The sequence below is a fragment of the Schistocerca nitens genome, chromosome 9, assembly GCF_023898315.1.
Source record: "Schistocerca nitens isolate TAMUIC-IGC-003100 chromosome 9, iqSchNite1.1, whole genome shotgun sequence".
Taxonomy (NCBI): domain Eukaryota; kingdom Metazoa; phylum Arthropoda; class Insecta; order Orthoptera; family Acrididae; genus Schistocerca; species Schistocerca nitens.
The window spans coordinates 361,668,246-361,684,808 of record NC_064622.1 but is presented as its reverse complement, the minus strand read 5'-3'; the positions used below and the strand labels follow the sequence as shown (position 1 = coordinate 361,684,808).

General features: G+C 49.9%; 1 protein-coding gene across 1 annotated transcript; it reads left to right on the top strand.

The window, feature by feature from the left end:
* The first annotated feature begins 12,944 nt into the window (after positions 1-12,944).
* LOC126204240 (nematocyst expressed protein 3-like) lies at positions 12,945-13,875 on the top strand. The gene is made up of 2 exons (XM_049938635.1): positions 12,945-13,293; positions 13,412-13,875. Exons 1-2 carry the CDS (start codon positions 12,945-12,947, stop codon positions 13,873-13,875), a joined length of 813 nt encoding a protein of 270 aa, XP_049794592.1.
* Positions 13,876-16,563: the final 2,688 nt, after the last annotated feature.

The window sequence follows — 16,563 nt, the reverse complement described above, 5'->3', positions numbered from 1 at the left end:
TCGAATAGTCTTCCACAAATACGTCACAAACTTTATAACCTTATGTTTTCCGCGTGTCTGTACCTGTATCGATAAGTACACTACCCCTATCACTATAGCATTTGCTATCGACATGTACACACTCCAACACCTCACGTGCTGTCCAGGTAAGTAAGCATGAACGGGTTTGCTCTTGCAGGTGTACCTGGAGGTGCTAACCAACCTAAAAACATTCTTTGCAAAAACAGACATAATATCTGATGGGATAGCAGCAATCAGTGATTGTATAATATTACTTATAATCCGTCTTGTTTGCAAAATTTTTAATTCATATGACCGGTTTCGGTTCATTCAGAACCATCTTCAGATCTTTCAGTTACAGGAGTAACCCGTCAAAATCTGGATTTGGACGGGTTACTCCTGTAACTGAACTATCAGATCTGAAGATGGTTCTGAATGAACCGAAACCGGCCATATGAATAAAAAATTTTGCAATCAAGACAGATTACAAGTAACACTAAAAACATACGACTTGTAATGGATAAATTATTAGTCAGCAAATGACGCAATAAATACTGACGTAATGCTGTTCGGTAGATGTTCTTCAGCCCCCAAGTGAAGCATATGAACTTATAACCGTTACAACCTGTATATATACGGGGTGTTTGTTTTAACTTGAGACAACTAAATATCTCTAAAACGACGCATCGTTCGAAAAATTTGTTCTACGTGAAAAGTCGATAATAGTAAATGGGACATCTGTCTCTGGTACAAGTGGCTTTCTCGTAACCACCCCTCTTGCGTGGGGGGGCATGAGAATCTCCCATTTTATAGCATATTCGGTTCGCATGGCAAAAAAAATACTTACAGAACACTCAGAATATTGTTTCCCTTTCGTAGCACAACGCACTGGAATTGACAAATATCGAATGTGACTGTTTTTGCAGTTACTACTTGACGCATCTGATTCTACATCTCATTTAGAATGTCCACAGTTCGTGGTCTAGGGGACAGTGTTGCTGCCTCTGGATCACGGGGTCCCGCGTTCGATTCGCGGCCGCGTTGGAGATTTTCTCTGCCCGGGGACTGGGTGTTTGTGTTGTCCTCATCATTTCATCATTTGTTAGAGTGACTAGATTGGAATGTGAAAGGAAAATGGACTGTGCAAAAATTGGGGGTTTGTAAGAGGTCTGGTGACCGCGCAATTGAGCGCCCCACAAACCACACATCATCATCATCATCATTTACGATGTAAGTGTAATCCTCTGTGTTCTAACGGTTGGTACTAATGTTCGAACTGTACTTGAGTGTTGCAAATGTTGTTGTACACTAGAAATAATATGACTAAACATTGACGTTTTTGGCAAAAAAAAAACTTTTATGACAATGTTGTTTTTTATTCCCTAAAGGGTAGATTGTGGTGCGTCCTCAAACCATCGGAACTCTTGACTTCGGTGGTCGCACTCCTCCTCCCTCCCCCCCCCCCCAAACCAGCCATCAGAGCAACTGAATTTAGTGTGTGTTTCCATCCAACCGTCGTTGAAACGGTTAATCGTATTGTACTGTACAATCAAATTTGCACGCTAAAATAAATTTCCAACCTCAGTATCATCAGTAAGAACAGAAAACTTGAAATTTACATTTTAAATGAAATATAGAATCAAATGCGTCAGTTCTTAATTGCAAAACCGTGCACATATAATAATTGTGAATTACAGTACAGTGTGCTACGAGTGGACAACCATGATTTGAATGAACCATACTTATCTTTTGGCATAGAATACGAGTAGGCAGTAACAATGGAAATTCCCGTCTGAAAATACAAAGCTGATCCCACTCACACAGGAGGGGCGGTTAGGAGGTGGCCAGTGCACCACAGACATGTCACCTTCACTAATATTATTCTTTTCACCTAGAACATTTCTTTCGTGCGTGCGATGCAGGAGAGATATTTGGTTACCTCAAAATAAAACAAATACCCTATAAGCTCAAAAATGGCTCTGAGTACTATGGGACTCAACTGCTGTGGTCATAAGTCCCCTAGAACTTAGAACTACTTAAACCTAACTAACCTAAGGACAGCACACAACACCCAGCCATCACGAGGCAGAGAAAATCCCTGACCCCGCCGGGAATCGAACCCGGGAACCCGGGCGTGTGAAGCGAGAACGCTACCGCACGACCACGAGATGCGGGCATACCCTATAAGCGTGTTTTTTTTTCCGCAGTGTACAGTCTCTAGAGATTGATCGATGAGTGGATACAGAACAAGAAAGGTCTAATTGACCTATGTCTGCAAATGCATGATGTCGTTGCTAGAGACCATTTATTCAGTCACACTTTGTTACAGAGACTGCGGTCTAATATGCGCTGTACCATGCACCTCTAGTTACCCAAGTGGTGGTACAGTTCCTCATACGACATGCTCTAGCGCTCTCTCCTGCCGCAGTCATTAGTAATGTTGTGTCCAATTCACCTTGGAGAGGATTTGATACAACATTCCAAACAATGGTTTCATATTCGAATCGAGAGCCTGCTGACGTGGTGTTTACTTACGGAAAGGCAAATGGCAAAGGGCGGCGGGCAGCAAGATTGTATCAGGTGACCTATGCGTGCCGACGACCATGTTTGCAAAGTTTCCAACAGTGTTTCGCCGTTGGTCCGAGACAGGGTCGTTTTAGGAAGCAGGAAATCATGAAGGACGTACCCGAAATGTTCGGACACCAGACTTGGAGGAAAATATGATTAACACTGTGGAAGGCGATCTTTGTGTCATTAGCAGGCAGTTGGCCAGGCCAGCACAGGGTAAGCCGGACGACCGTGTGGAGCATTTTCCATGACAGTTGTTACCAGCGACAGACTTTCTACGTCAGGAGCAGCTTTGTCACTGGTTTCGTCACCAAGCAACCACGATTCCTGGATTTGTGTCACTCATCCTATTCACAGATGAGGCCACCTTTATGCAGAGTGGTATCCTAAACTTTCATAACAGTCATAAGTGGGATAATATGCAGAACCCGCATACATGGTGACTGCAAATCAACAGCATCGGTGCAGCCGAAATGTGAAGGTTGGGAAATTGGCGACCGTATTTTGGGACCAGTATTCCCTCCACGTCGCCAAACAGGCTGGAACTGTCGGTGATTCTTGCGGGTGATTTTGCCTTCCTTGCTAGATGAAGAACCGTTGATGATAGCCTGTCCGGTTAGCCATACTGTCTAATGCACGGCTTTCCGGACGGGAAGGACCACCAGGTCCCCAGCACGAATCCGCCCAGCGGACTTATGTCGAGGCCCAGTGAGCCGGCCAGTCTGTGGATGGTTTTTAGGCGGTTTTCCATCTGCCTCGGCGAATGCGGGCTGGTTCCCCTTATTCCGCCACAGCTACAATATGTCGGCGATTGCTGTGCAAACAAGTTCTTCACGTAAGCGTACACCGCCATTACTCTACACGCAAACGTAGGGATTTCACTCGTCTGGTGTGAGACGTTACCCGGGGGGATCAACCGGTGGCCGAACCACACAATAACCCTGAAAGAGTGGTACGATGTGGGGCGGCGGAGGGGTGAAGTGGACAGCGGCAGTCGTCGTGGGGTTGTGGACCACTGCGGCTGTGGCGGGGACGGAGCCTCTCTGTCGTTTCTAGGCCCGCGGTTAACATACAATAGAATACAATACCATTGATGATTCGAAGAGTTACGTTGCTGCTACATGATGGTGCTCGAGCCCACTTCGCCGTTAACGTCTGGACACATCTCAGTCATGTCTTCCCTGCCGATGAACTGGGCGAGTGGGTCCAGCTGCATGGCCTACTCGTTCACTGGATCTCAACCCAAGCAATTTCTGGTCATGGGGCCATCTCAAATGTATCGTGTATGCAGAGTACTTTCCAAATGTGGAGAGTATGGAGCAGTGTTTCATGCAGCCTTTGACACTATTCGGATGCAGCCTGGCCAATGTGAACGTTTGAGAGAGAACGTTCTATGGTATGTATACGCATGCATTATACACTCCTGGAAATTGAAATAAGAACACCGTGAATTCATTGTCCCAGGAAGGGGAAACTTTATTGACACATTCCTGGGGTCAGATACATCACATGATCACACTGACAGAACCACAGGCACATAGACACAGGCAACAGAGCATGCACAATGTCGGCACTAGTACAGTGTATATCCACCTTGCGCAGCAATGCAGGCTGCTATTCTCCCATGGAGACGATCGTAGAGATGCTGGATGTAGTCCTGTGGAACGGCTTGCCATGCCATTTCCACCTGGCGCCTCAGTTGGACCAGCGTTCGTGCTGGACGTGCAGACCGCGTGAGACGACGCTTCATCCAGTCCCAAACATGCTCAATGGGGGACAGATCCGGAGATCTTGCTGGCCAGGGTAGTTGACTTACACCTTCTAGAGCACGTTGGGTGGCACGGGATACATGCGGACGTGCATTGTCCTGTTAGAACAGCAAGTTCCCTTGCCGGTCTAGGAATTGTAGAACGATGGGTTCGATGACGGTTTGGATGTACCGTGCACTATTCAGTGTCCCCTCGACGATCACCAGTGGTGTACGGCCAGTGTAGGAGATCGCTCCCCACACCATGATGCCGGGTGTTGGCCCTGTGTGCCTCGGTCGTATGCAGTCCTGATTGTGGCGCTCACCTGCACGGCGCCAAACACGCGTACGACCATCATTGGCACCAAGGCAGAAGCGACCCTCATCGCTGAAGACGACACGTCTCCATTCGTCCCTCCATTCACGCCTGTCGCGACACCACTGGAGGCGGGCTGCACGATGTTGGGGCGTGAGCGGAAGACGGCCTAACGGTGTGCGGGACCGTAGCCCAGCTTCATGGAGACGGTTGCGAATGGTCCTCGCCGATACCCCAGGAGCAACAGTGTCCCTAATTTGCTGGGAAGTGGCGGTGCGGTCCCCTACGGCACTACGTAGGATCCTACGGTCTTGGCGTGCATCCGTGCGTCGCTGCGGTCCAGTCCCAGGTCGACGGGCACGTGCACCTTCCGCCGACCACTGGCGACAACATCGATGTACTGAGGAGACCTCACGCCCCACGTGTTGAGCAATTCGACGGTACGTCCACCCGGCCTCCCGCATGCCCACTATACGCCCTCGCTCAAAGTCCGTCAACTGCACATACGCTTCACGTCCACGCTGTCGCGGCATGCTACCAGTGTTAAAGACTGCGATGGAGCTCCGTATACCACGGCAAACTGGCTGACACTGACGGCGGCGGTGCACAAATGCTGCGCAGCTAGCGCCATTCGACGGCCAACACCGCGGTGCCTGGTGTGTCCGCTGTGCCGTGCGTGTGATCATTGCTTGTACAGCCCTCTCGCAGTGTCCGGAGCAAGTATGGTGGGTCTGACACACCGGTGTCAATGTGTTCTTTTTTCCATTTGCAGGAGTATATATATATATATATATATATATATATATATATATATATATATATATATATAAACACACACACAGATAAATTCGGCAGTACGCCTACCATCCGTCCAGACTGTTGCAAAGGAATTTTTTCCCCATAGTCGATGCTGTAGCAGTTTATCCCCTACAACAGCTACCCTCCAAAATCCTTATGTCTCCTACCTCCCAGGTGGCGCTATGTTAGTGTATCTATGTACATACCCAGATGTATGGACCATACCACAGATCTGATGCCGTGAGCCCCAACAGAAGTTTAATTCTTCTGTAGAGGTGATGGTAAAACGTTTTACTTGTTTGGGAGTGCACAGGCTCCACTGTTCGACTATGGTATCATTCTACCGACGATGTAGGCAGCAAATGGGGAAAACCAACTGACCTAAGCGACTTTGACAAAGAGCAGACTGCAATGACGCGGCTAAGCTGGTCGGCTGCGCACGTGCTACCGTTTTGCCCGTATATAGAAAATGGCTGAAGGACAAGGAAGCCTTAAGTAGGCGACATGGCGTTGTATGTAGACCGCTGAGCAGAGAACGTGGAGATTGGTGGCTTGTCCACTCCGTAAACCAGTATAAGTGGCGATCTGTGAAAAATCTTACGGAAGATTACTCTGCTGCTACAATCACTATTGTTTCACAGCACACTATTCAGTGTAGCTTGTTGAAAATTGGGCTCCACAGCAGACGACCCACAGAGTTACAATGTTGGCCCAGTGACATCACCAATTACGATTGCATTGGGCATTGGTTCATCGAGACTAGGGCTTCGACCAATGGAAACGTTTCGCATAGTTGGATGCATCACGTTTCTCGTTACTGCTCGAAGCATATTGCATACCATGGATAAGGACCGGCGAGTCATTATTACAGTATCGGGGATCTTAACCTGGGCTTCCACGAGATCTGTGTTAGGAATCGAAGGTATTACGACAATACTGTCCTACGTGAACAGAACTGCAGTCAGCTGTATTCCTTCTCCACCGATGCTCTCCCCGACAGCGATGCTATCTTCACTCCGTGCCACAAATCCGGAATCGTGCTACAGTGTTTTGCAAAACATCGTTAGGAACTCACGTTACAGTCTCGGCCATGAAATGCCTACTGGTATGATCACCATGGATAACGTTTACAACGCTATTATGCTTCAGCTCTGCGCACACTGAATACCGGTCTGTAAATCACGGTAATCTGTGTAACCTGTGCGTCAGCATCTGCTGCCATAAACCTCTGGAAAGCTACCAGTGACTTATAAACTTTATGCCACGCTAAGTCCCCAATGAACTGCTTTGCAATATGGATCAACACACTATTCACAAAGTGGCCATAATCTTCTGGCACAAATGTGCAGATTCTAATAACAGGTTATACATGGGTGGTGCAGATCTTTAAGTACTTTAATCACAATGGATGCACAGCCATGGTAAATTTCTTGAATGATGTCAGTATACCACAATTGGTTGTTTTGTTTGGGTTTAACAGTCATTTTGTCTTACATATTGAGCATGACTTCTTCGTTTCAGCTACATATGCTCTCTCAAGTGGAATGTGTATCCTTTGTGTTATAGTCAGGAATGGCCAGAGGACAAATGTAAGGATATATAATCGTGTATCTGTAGAGGAAAGATAGAGACGGCCCTGGGAAAATTAATGCGGCCTTTGGAGAGCAAAGAAGCAGCTGTATGAATTTCAAAACTAGTACTAAACATAGGGAAAAAGAAAGTATGGAGAAGTGGGGAGAAGGTCTATACAAGAGAAATGAACTTGAAGGCAATAGCATAGAAAGTTAAGAGGTAGTAGATGAAGATTAGATGGTATATATGACAGACACTGCGAGGAGAGTTTAATTGCAAGATGTGTGAAAGAGGAGAAATAAACTCGGAGTTCAAAATGAATGTAATATAATTTACAAATGCTGTTGGGCGATCTAATGTTGTAACTGATAATATCAGAGGCCAAGATCGTTTCATGTGAAACAGTTTATATCATTACCAGTTTTGACAGTAACTAGTAGGTGTTATAAATTCGACAAACCAGTGTAGAGCTGTATTATTATAATTGGAGCATGTTCTCAGTGTGTCGAAGAGACTGGTGTGTAGCTACATTTCTATGAGATCTGAGAATCTGATGACGATGACTAGTAAGTTTCGAAATAGGTAATGAAGAAAACTTTGCTCATCATGCGACCTTGCGTTCTAATATTATAAGGAATGTTATATTATAAGGACTGTAATAATTCTAATTGAAGTAATGATTGGTATGAATAAGCTTGAGTTATCAGTTTCATAAGTCATCGTTGTAAAATAATAACATGAATTCTTTACATGCAAATGAGAAACCTGGTAGAAGCCGACGTCCAGCAAGATGAGTTTGGATTCCGGAGAAATGTAGGAACATGTGAGGCAATACTGACCCTATGAGTTATCTTACAAGATGGTTAAGGAAGGTGTAAGCTACATTTATAGCATTTGTAGTTCCAAGGAAACCTTTTTAAAATAGTCACTGGAAGACTCTGTTTGAAAGTCTGAAGGCAGCAGGGTTAAAATACAGGCAGTGGAACGCTATTTATAACTTGTAGAGAAATCAGACGGCAGTTATAATAGTCAAGGGGCATGAAAGGGATGCTGTGGTTGAGAAGAGCGTGAGACGGAATTGTAGCCTATCCCAAATGTTATTCTATGTGCACACTGAGCAAGCAATAAATAAAACCAAAGAATAATTGGCAGTAGTAATTGAAGTTCAGTCAGAAGTAGTAGAAACTTTGAGGTTTGGTGGTAACATTCTAAACCTGTCAGAGAGTCTGAAGTGTAGCCGTGTTCGGAAATGAAACATCGAAGGTAAACTCTTTCGACAAGAAGAGAATAAAGTCTTCTGAAATGTGGTACTATGGAAGGATGTTGAAGATTATGGGGGTAAAACTAGTAACTAATGAGGAGGCAATGAAAAGAGTTGGGGAGATAAGAAATTTGTAGCACAACTTGACTAAAAGCAGGGATGGATTGGGACACTGTGTCATCAGCAGTTTAGTATTGGACGAAAATGTGGGGGGTAAAAATCGTATATGGAGTCGAAGAGATGAATGTAGTAAATAGGTTCTAAACGATGTAGGTTGCAGTCCTTATTCGGAGATGATGAGTATTGAGAGCTGCCTCAGACGGGTCTTCGGACTGAGGACCACAACAGCAACAACGTAGCCACCGTACTTGTTCATGTCACAGTGCTATGTGCGGACGGTTTTTGGATTTATGGGCATGACAAGAGGTGTTACGGAAACAGTAGTTACACAGCATGGTCACAATACTGTAAGGGAATACTGCTCTATTTACACATGTGACTAATGTATTCTGGTTGCCTGTTGACCCTATCGAGTCGGTAACTGAAGCCATCTGTTTGTAATTCGCAGCGCCTGACGGTATACCCAAACGGTGGGCACCGCATTAGGAAACTCACTGCCATCTGGAGATTGTAAAAGGAAATAAGAGAGGTAAACGATAATGAAAGACCAGCACAAAAAAATTCGATTCGTGTTACATTAGTTGTAGCACTCTAATGTTTTGATTACGCTTCCTTGTCTGTGATGAGTTTGGAGCTTTAAGGAAATGTGTTTTACCGATTTCACTTCAGCTCCGGCGTCATATAAATATGCGAATAAGTTTCGCCATTGGGGGAGCGCCTACTGGTGACGGCGTGGCGGGACAATTTTCACGCTTTATACAAAAAAAGAGGGAGTGGAGAGGAGGGAGGAGGCCGTTCGTCTCTTACTAAGTGCGCCATTACGTCGGAATCGGGAACAACTGCAGACCTCATTTAGGGCAGTCCGGGCGGCGCCTTTCGTTTTCCAGGAAACCAATTAGCGAAATACTGGCCATGAACGTTGTCTTCCGCAGGAATTCAAATGATGGCACCAGAGCACTAGGTTTCGGCAAGGGGGAAAGTGGGACGGCAGGGAGAAAAGAAAAATAAAAAGATGGCGGTGGGATTGGGTTCGAAGGAGAGTAGTAGGGTGGGTGGGTGGAGGGGTGAGAGGGTTAGGGGAGGGGTGAAGGGGGAAGAAAGTTTTAAGAGGAAAAGCGAGGAGCAGGCTCTCGCTTTAATTAAGCACAAGAGGGACCAGCTCTCTGGACAGTGGACTGCAGCGACGGCCGCCGAGGATGTCCACGTCGTATTTGCAGAAACGCCCCCTGGGGCGCGAGTGCGGGGTTAACCCCGCGCGTAACGCCTGGCGGGCCCCGGCAGGCAGCAGAGCCGGCCGGAGCCGCGCCACTCTGCGCCACGGGCTTCCTCGCCGTGCAGACAATAGCCGCGCCGCGTAATTACGGCGGACGCTCTTTGATCTCGGTTAAAAATAAAAAGCGAGGAAAGTAACCACGCCAATACCGCCAGTCAAGTATCCTTGTTCCTTTTTTTTTCTGTTTCTTTTCGCCGGGACTTCATTCACAAAAAAGATGAAAGGGGCAAGTTATAATAAAGTCATCAGACGGTTTATGGATTATGCCACAAGCAAAGGGGCGGAGCTCTGAAGAGCCCTCCCGCGTCTGCCCGGACGCCACCCCGCCACCGCCGCTGATGAGTGTTAGTTGGCGGAAAAGCGCCATCACCGGAGGAGCGCCGACGACTGTCGCATAGACACAGACAGCTAGGAGAGCGGAGAAGTCTGGGTTGTAAGTACTACAGGTTCCAGAGATCTCTTCGCAAAATTTTTAATTATTACATTCAGTTATCAGTATCTCAGTCAACGCAGAACGCTTGTACTGCAGTTCAGTGATAAGAACACAACCTCTGTACTTTGTTGAGTGGATTTCATTGGACAGTCATCGTGTACTAGACGATTTAGAAATGAAGGAGATAAGAGTTCTGAGAAACATAGTAATACCTAGGAAAGATGGACAAGAACACAAATTACGAAGTACGGTGTACACAGACGAGAAAAATAGCAGTCAATGCAGAACACTTGCACTACAGTTCAGTGATAAGAACACAACCTCTGTACATTGCTGAGTGGATTTCATTGGACAGTCATCGTGTACTAGACGATTTAGAAATGAAGGAGATAAGAATTCTGAGAAACATATTAATACCTAGGAAACATGGAAAAGAACACAAATTACGAAGTACGGTGTACACAGACGAGAAAAATATTATGGCACCTTACTTCGGCGTGTCCATCCTTCTAAAGTAGGAAGAGAGGGGCCACAGCCGATAAGAATATTACAATTTTCAACACTACCGTCAGCTGTAATTTCAGTATCGGTTTATTGGCAAGCCGGTTTCGACGATACACTTCGTGAAGTGGTTAACCCTCCTACTACCAGAATTTTTTTTGTTACACTGAGTACCGCTGGGGTCAATATGACACCAAGTAATTAATACGTGATATATTGGCAGTATTTTTATTTATTTTATTCAACAGACATTTATTAGTAGTATCAACAGACATTTATTAGTAGTGTAGCGCTTGACACAGTCACGTCGATTAAATATTTGGGTGTAACATTGCAAAGCGATATGAAGTGGGACAAGCATGTAATGGCAGTTGTGGGGAAGGCAGATAGCCGTCTTCGGTTCATTGGTAGAATTTTGGGAAGATGTGGTTCATCTGTGAAGGAGACCGCTTATAAAACACTAATACGACCTATTCTTGAGTACTGCTCGAGCGTTTGGGATCCCTATCAGGTCGGATTGAGGGAGGACATGAAGCAATTCAGAGGCGGGTTGCTAGGTTTATTACTGGTAGGCTTGATCATCACACGAGTGTTACGGAAATGCTTCAGGAAATCGGGTGGGAGTCTCTGGAGGAAAGGAGTCGTTCTTTTCGTAAATCGCTACTGGGGAAATTTAGAGAACCAGCATTTGAGGCTGACTGCAGTACAATTTTACTGCCGCCAACTTACATTTCGCGGAAAGACCACAAAGATAAGAGAGATTAGGGCTCGTACAAAGGCATATAGGGAGTCATATTTCCCTCGTTCTGTTTGAGAGTGGAACAGGGAGAGAGGATTCTAGTTGTGGTACGAGGTACCCTCCGCCACGCACCGTATGGTGGATTGCGGAGTATGTATGTAGATGTAGATGTAGATGTAGACATAAAAGCATACATTCAGCTGCCGAGAATTCTTCCAGACTGTATGGCCATGGTCCATGGAACTCTTCAGTCCCGGACGTTTCGTCCAAAGCTACGTTGGACATCGTCGGAGGTGCTTCCGGTTGTGATGAGTCTAGCTGACTAATGAGTCGGATGTCGAAAAACGGCCTAAATACCGCGGAAAGGGTGCGCGGTCTGGATTTCACGTGATAACAGAGATAAACCTTGTCACTGATAAAATATAACCATTGATCATAGTACGTCATAGATAAAAATTTCTCATAGATTCTGCAACGCCACTGTCCATATATCGCCGAGTTACATAGCTTCTTCTTTTCTGTTAAGATTATCCCCAAGTTTATATATTTCGATGGCTTCTCTATTATCATTGACAAGGGTTACCTCTGCTATCACGTGAAATCCAGACCACGCCCGCTTTCCTCGTTATTTAGGCGATTCTTCGACGTCCGACTCGTCAACTCACGCCCGCACAGTCGCTGAGATGTGCAGCCGCGAGAAGGACGCACCTGCGCTTGCTAGCGACACGAAGGGAGTGGCAGATCGCAGTCCGGCCGCGCTTGCGCCGTCGGCGGCTCCATCTGGCCCCCCAGTTACGACGACCAGTGCTATGGCTATGGATTTGATGGACACAGCTACGGAAACCTTGAAGACAGCGCTGTCTGCACCGCTCCCCGATTCCGAAGATGAGAGCTCCACCGCGCCCCAACCACGCGGACGAAGCGGGAACAATAAGAGGACAGCAACAGCCACGAGGTCCGCTGTTCGCAGATCGCCGAACGAGAAGAGAGCAAAGCAAGATTTTGCCCCTGACGCCGACGGCTTCGTCCCGGCCTGGAGAACTGCAAGACGCATGCAGTCATCGACGGCGCTTCCAACTGCCGTCGCCAATTCATTCGACGCGCTCGCTGACGCGCCGGAACACCTGCCAAGCGATCCTGCGCCGAAGAAAGACACATCTCCCGCCGGTGGTCCTCCAGTATCGGCCGCCGTGTGGGGATTCAAATGGTTCAAATGGCTCTGAGCACTATGGGACTTAACATCTGTGGTCATCAGTCGCCTAGAACTTAGAACTACTTAAACCTAACTAACCTAAGGACATCACACACATCCATGCCCGAGGCAGGATTCGGACCTGCGACCGTAGCAGTAGCGCGGTTCCGGACTGAGCGCCTAGAACCGCTAGACCACCACGGCCGGCCCCGTGTGGGGAACTGCAGAAGTTGTTGCGCAGCTGGACAACGGCCGTGTACACCGTGAAGCCTGCGGGGCATTACTTGTACCGGGTTACACTCCGCACTGCTGACGATTATCGCCGGGTCCTCAGAAGGCGTTTGAGCGTGGTATCAACTTCAATACCCACGCTTCTGCGGCTGACAAGGTCCTGAAGATCGTGTTACGCGACCTCCCATTCAACATGGCGGCCGATCACCTGCATCGTGAACTCGCTGACCTGGGCTTCTACATCCGGGCAGTCGTGAAAATGAAGTGGCCTAAATCAAGCGATGATATGCCGCTATTCCTGGTCGTCTGCTCCGACACCGTGGAGAACCGCAAGCTCTACCAATTGACACGGGTCGCCGACGTCCCAGTTCGGACCGAAGATCTTCGCTCCAGGAGAGGACCAGTGCACTGCTTTCGCTGCCAGGAGATGAATCACGTCGCGCGCCACTGCTCTATGCCGGACAGATGTGTCCCACGCAGGACGAGCGTGCCCCCGTCCGCCCACCGAGAAGCCAACATGTGCACTCTGTGGCGGTGCACAGGCGGCCAGTTATCGTGGGTGTGAGGTGTGGAAGCGTGCCATCGCTCGCCAACGTGGCCAAACACCCGCGCCACGTCCGAAGAAGCCAGCAACGAGACGGCCTGGCGTCTCTTTCGCAGCGGCAGCAACGGGGGCGTCCTCCGCCCTCCCGACAGCGTCGGCCGCTCCTTCTCCCGCCGCATCCGAGGCCGTGCCAACACCTGAGGCCCCTGCGCCTCCACCACAGCCGCTAGTGGCGGAACCTGGAACTGCCTCTCCCGTGGCGTCTTCCGGACCGCCCCCCGCCAACCGCCGGCGCGGGGTTCGACGCCCCGAGGGTACCCAGTGCTCAGCAACGTCAGTCGAGCAGCCCCAGGTGGACTCTCACAGCGAAGCAGCCTCGCCTCCCCCTTCCAGCGACGGGGCCCCGCCTGCTGCCTCCACCCCTGACCTGGCCAACCTCGTCGCGCAGCTCACTGCCCTAGTGACCAGTGCCACGAAGTTGATCGAGGTCCTGTCGCAGCAACTCACCGCTGCAGTGCCGATGGCCGCTCTGGCCCCGACCGCTGTCAACACTCACCAGCTGCACCGTGGGCAGCGTTAGAGGGCTCACGGTCGTCGCGTAGAATGCCAACGGCGTCCGCACCCAAGCCGGCAAACTTAGCCAATTTCTTCGAGACGAAGCCGTCGACGTCTGTCTTATCAGCGAAACCCACCTGAAGCCTGGGGTCGACTGATGGCGGGCGGAGGGACAGCCGTTTACGCCCGCAATGGCATTCGTCATCATGTGATACAACTTCCACCACTGGCAACGCTGGAGGCCACTGGTGTCGTCGTTCATACCTCGGCGGGCGCCATCACGTTCATCGCTGCCTATAGACTGCCGTCCCGTTCACTGGACCCTGCTGACATCGCTGCTCTGCTCTCCTTGAGGGGGCAGATGTTCGTCGCCAGGGACTTCAATAGCAAACATATCACCTGGAACTCCAGGATCACCAATGCCGCTGGACGGTGCCTGCTCAGGGTAACAGAACGTCATCACGCGCTTGTGGTGGGGCCGTACGACCCGACCATCTTCCCTGCCCGTGGCCACCCGGATATAATAGACAGCGCGGTCGTCAAGGGCATCCCACATCAGATAACTGCCACGACGATGACAGCACTGTCTTCTGATCATGTCCCAGTGGTTCTTGATATAGATCTGGACGCCACACAACACCCCAGGAGAGGCATCTCGCTTGCTGGCATCGACTGGGACAGGTTTCAAGCAGACGTGACGGACTTATTCACCGCCGCACCGCCCCCTGCGGACTCTGGAGCGGACGCAGCACTTCTGCACTTCGCGGCAACCACGATCGCCGCAGCAAAAGCAGCCACGCAGCCCCGACCACGCACTCCGCCTGACTACTCCCGACAGCTGCCGCCGGACATCCTTGCGGCCATCACTGAGAAGAACCGGGCCTACCGGGAGTGGCAGAGGACAAGAAATGCCGACACCAAGCGCCTCCTCAACAGGATGCGTCGGGACATCCGCGCCGCCATTGACAACCATCGCTGTACTAACAAGGTCGCCACCCTCTGCCTTGACGACGGCACGGCCTGGCGAACGACGAAGAGTTTCCTACGCCGCACGCAACGTATCCCTCCGCTGATGGTCAATGGTCAGGCTGTCTGCGAACCAGCTGCGAAAGCTTATGCCCTCGCAGACGTTTTTGAGGCTGCGTTTACGCCGATAGAAGACCCGACCGACGCTGTCCAAGACGACCTGGTTGCTGACCAGCTCCCGCGCTACTTGGAGGCACGCGACGACGATGACGTCATTGAAGAGGCGACGGCGGAAGAGGTGTTATCCATCCTGCGCGCCCTGAACCCCAGGAAAACTGCGGGTCCAGACGAAGTTTCCAACGCCCTTCTCAAGAAGGGCTGTTACTCACCTCCCCAACGTCTTTAATGAAATCCTCCTGTCCTGCAGTTTTCCTCAGTCCTGGAAGCATGCAGATATCGTGGCGATTCCGAAGATGGGGAAGGATCTGCGCCGCCCGCGAACTACAGACCGTCTCCAAGGTCTTTGAAAGGGTGAACATCAGGCGACTGCAGCGCCAAGTTGACAAGGAAGGCCTCCTGCCAGAAGAGGAGTTCGGCTTTCGCTGGGGCCACTCGGAAGTTCACCAACTCCTTCGGCTAGTGGAAGATGCGTTCGTCGCCCTCGAGCAGCGCGAGTTCTTTGGCGCGGTTTTCTTCGACGTCTCGCGTGCTTTTGACAGTGTGTGGCACCGTGGCCTCTTATTCAAACATTTTGAACTTGGGGTATAGGCGTCGCACGTCCGTCTCATCCGTTCCTATCTTGAAGATCGGGCCTTCCATGTGCGGGCCGCGCATGGATTGTCCACCGTCAGCCGCATCAACGTCGGTGTGCCGCAGGGCTCGGTCTTGGGGCCACTCCTGTACTCGCTGTAAACTTCTGATGCACCGAAGATCGACCGTGTGTGGTTCGCCCTGTACGCGGATGACACGGCTCTATATACGAGAAGCCTCAATGCCGCCGTCATGCGCCGCCGTCTGCAGCTCGCCTTTGACACCCTGGCCGCCTGGGCCGTCAAGTGGCGTCTACAATTCAATGGGGCCAAGACGCAGTTCCTGATCGTCACCAGAAGACTCGTTCCTGCAGGTCTGCAACCGCTCACCGTAGGTGGAAGCCCTGTCCCGTGGCGTCCAACGGCGCATTACCTCGGCGTCACCATCGACCGCCGACTCTCGTGGGTTCCGCACATCCACGAAGTGAAGAACAAAGTGCGGAACAGGCTCCGCAAACTCTACCCGATGCCGAACCCCGGCTCCCAACTACCACCACCGCTGGGCATCACTCTGTACAAGTCACTGCTCCGCCCTGTACTCCAATACGCTGCCGTCGTCTGGGGGAACGCCGCCGACACCAACCTCAAGAAGCTGGAGACACTGCAGAATCGCATACTTCACCTGGCCTTACACCTGCCTTACGATTTCCCCAGCGCTCATCTACACGACATCGCGGAAGTTGCTCCGTGACCTCTTCAAGACGACCACCCGCACCTTTTACGAACGTGCTGGCCGGTCAAACAATGCCCAAACCCGGACGCTGGGCCGTAAACTGCCGCGCAGCATCACCACCAGATGGCCACACCTGCTCGCTGCCTAGCTAGCACTGCAGAACTGTGCTGAGGAAACACCCCTGAAGACAATCAACAAGTGAGGACACATTACATCAGCATGCATGGAGGCAAAGCAATAACTGCAGCGAACTCCATCACACCTC

What these genes read in the sequence shown, in the direction of transcription:
- LOC126204240 (XM_049938635.1), top strand. Translation starts at nt 12,945, where the DNA reads ATGGCGGCCGATCACCTGCATCGTGAACTCGCTGACCTGGGCTTCTAC. An exon ending in CACTCTGTGGCGGTGCACAG is followed by an intron (nt 13,294 to 13,411) that starts GCGGCCAGTTAT and finishes TCTCTTTCGCAG; the next exon opens with CGGCAGCAACGGGGGCGTCC.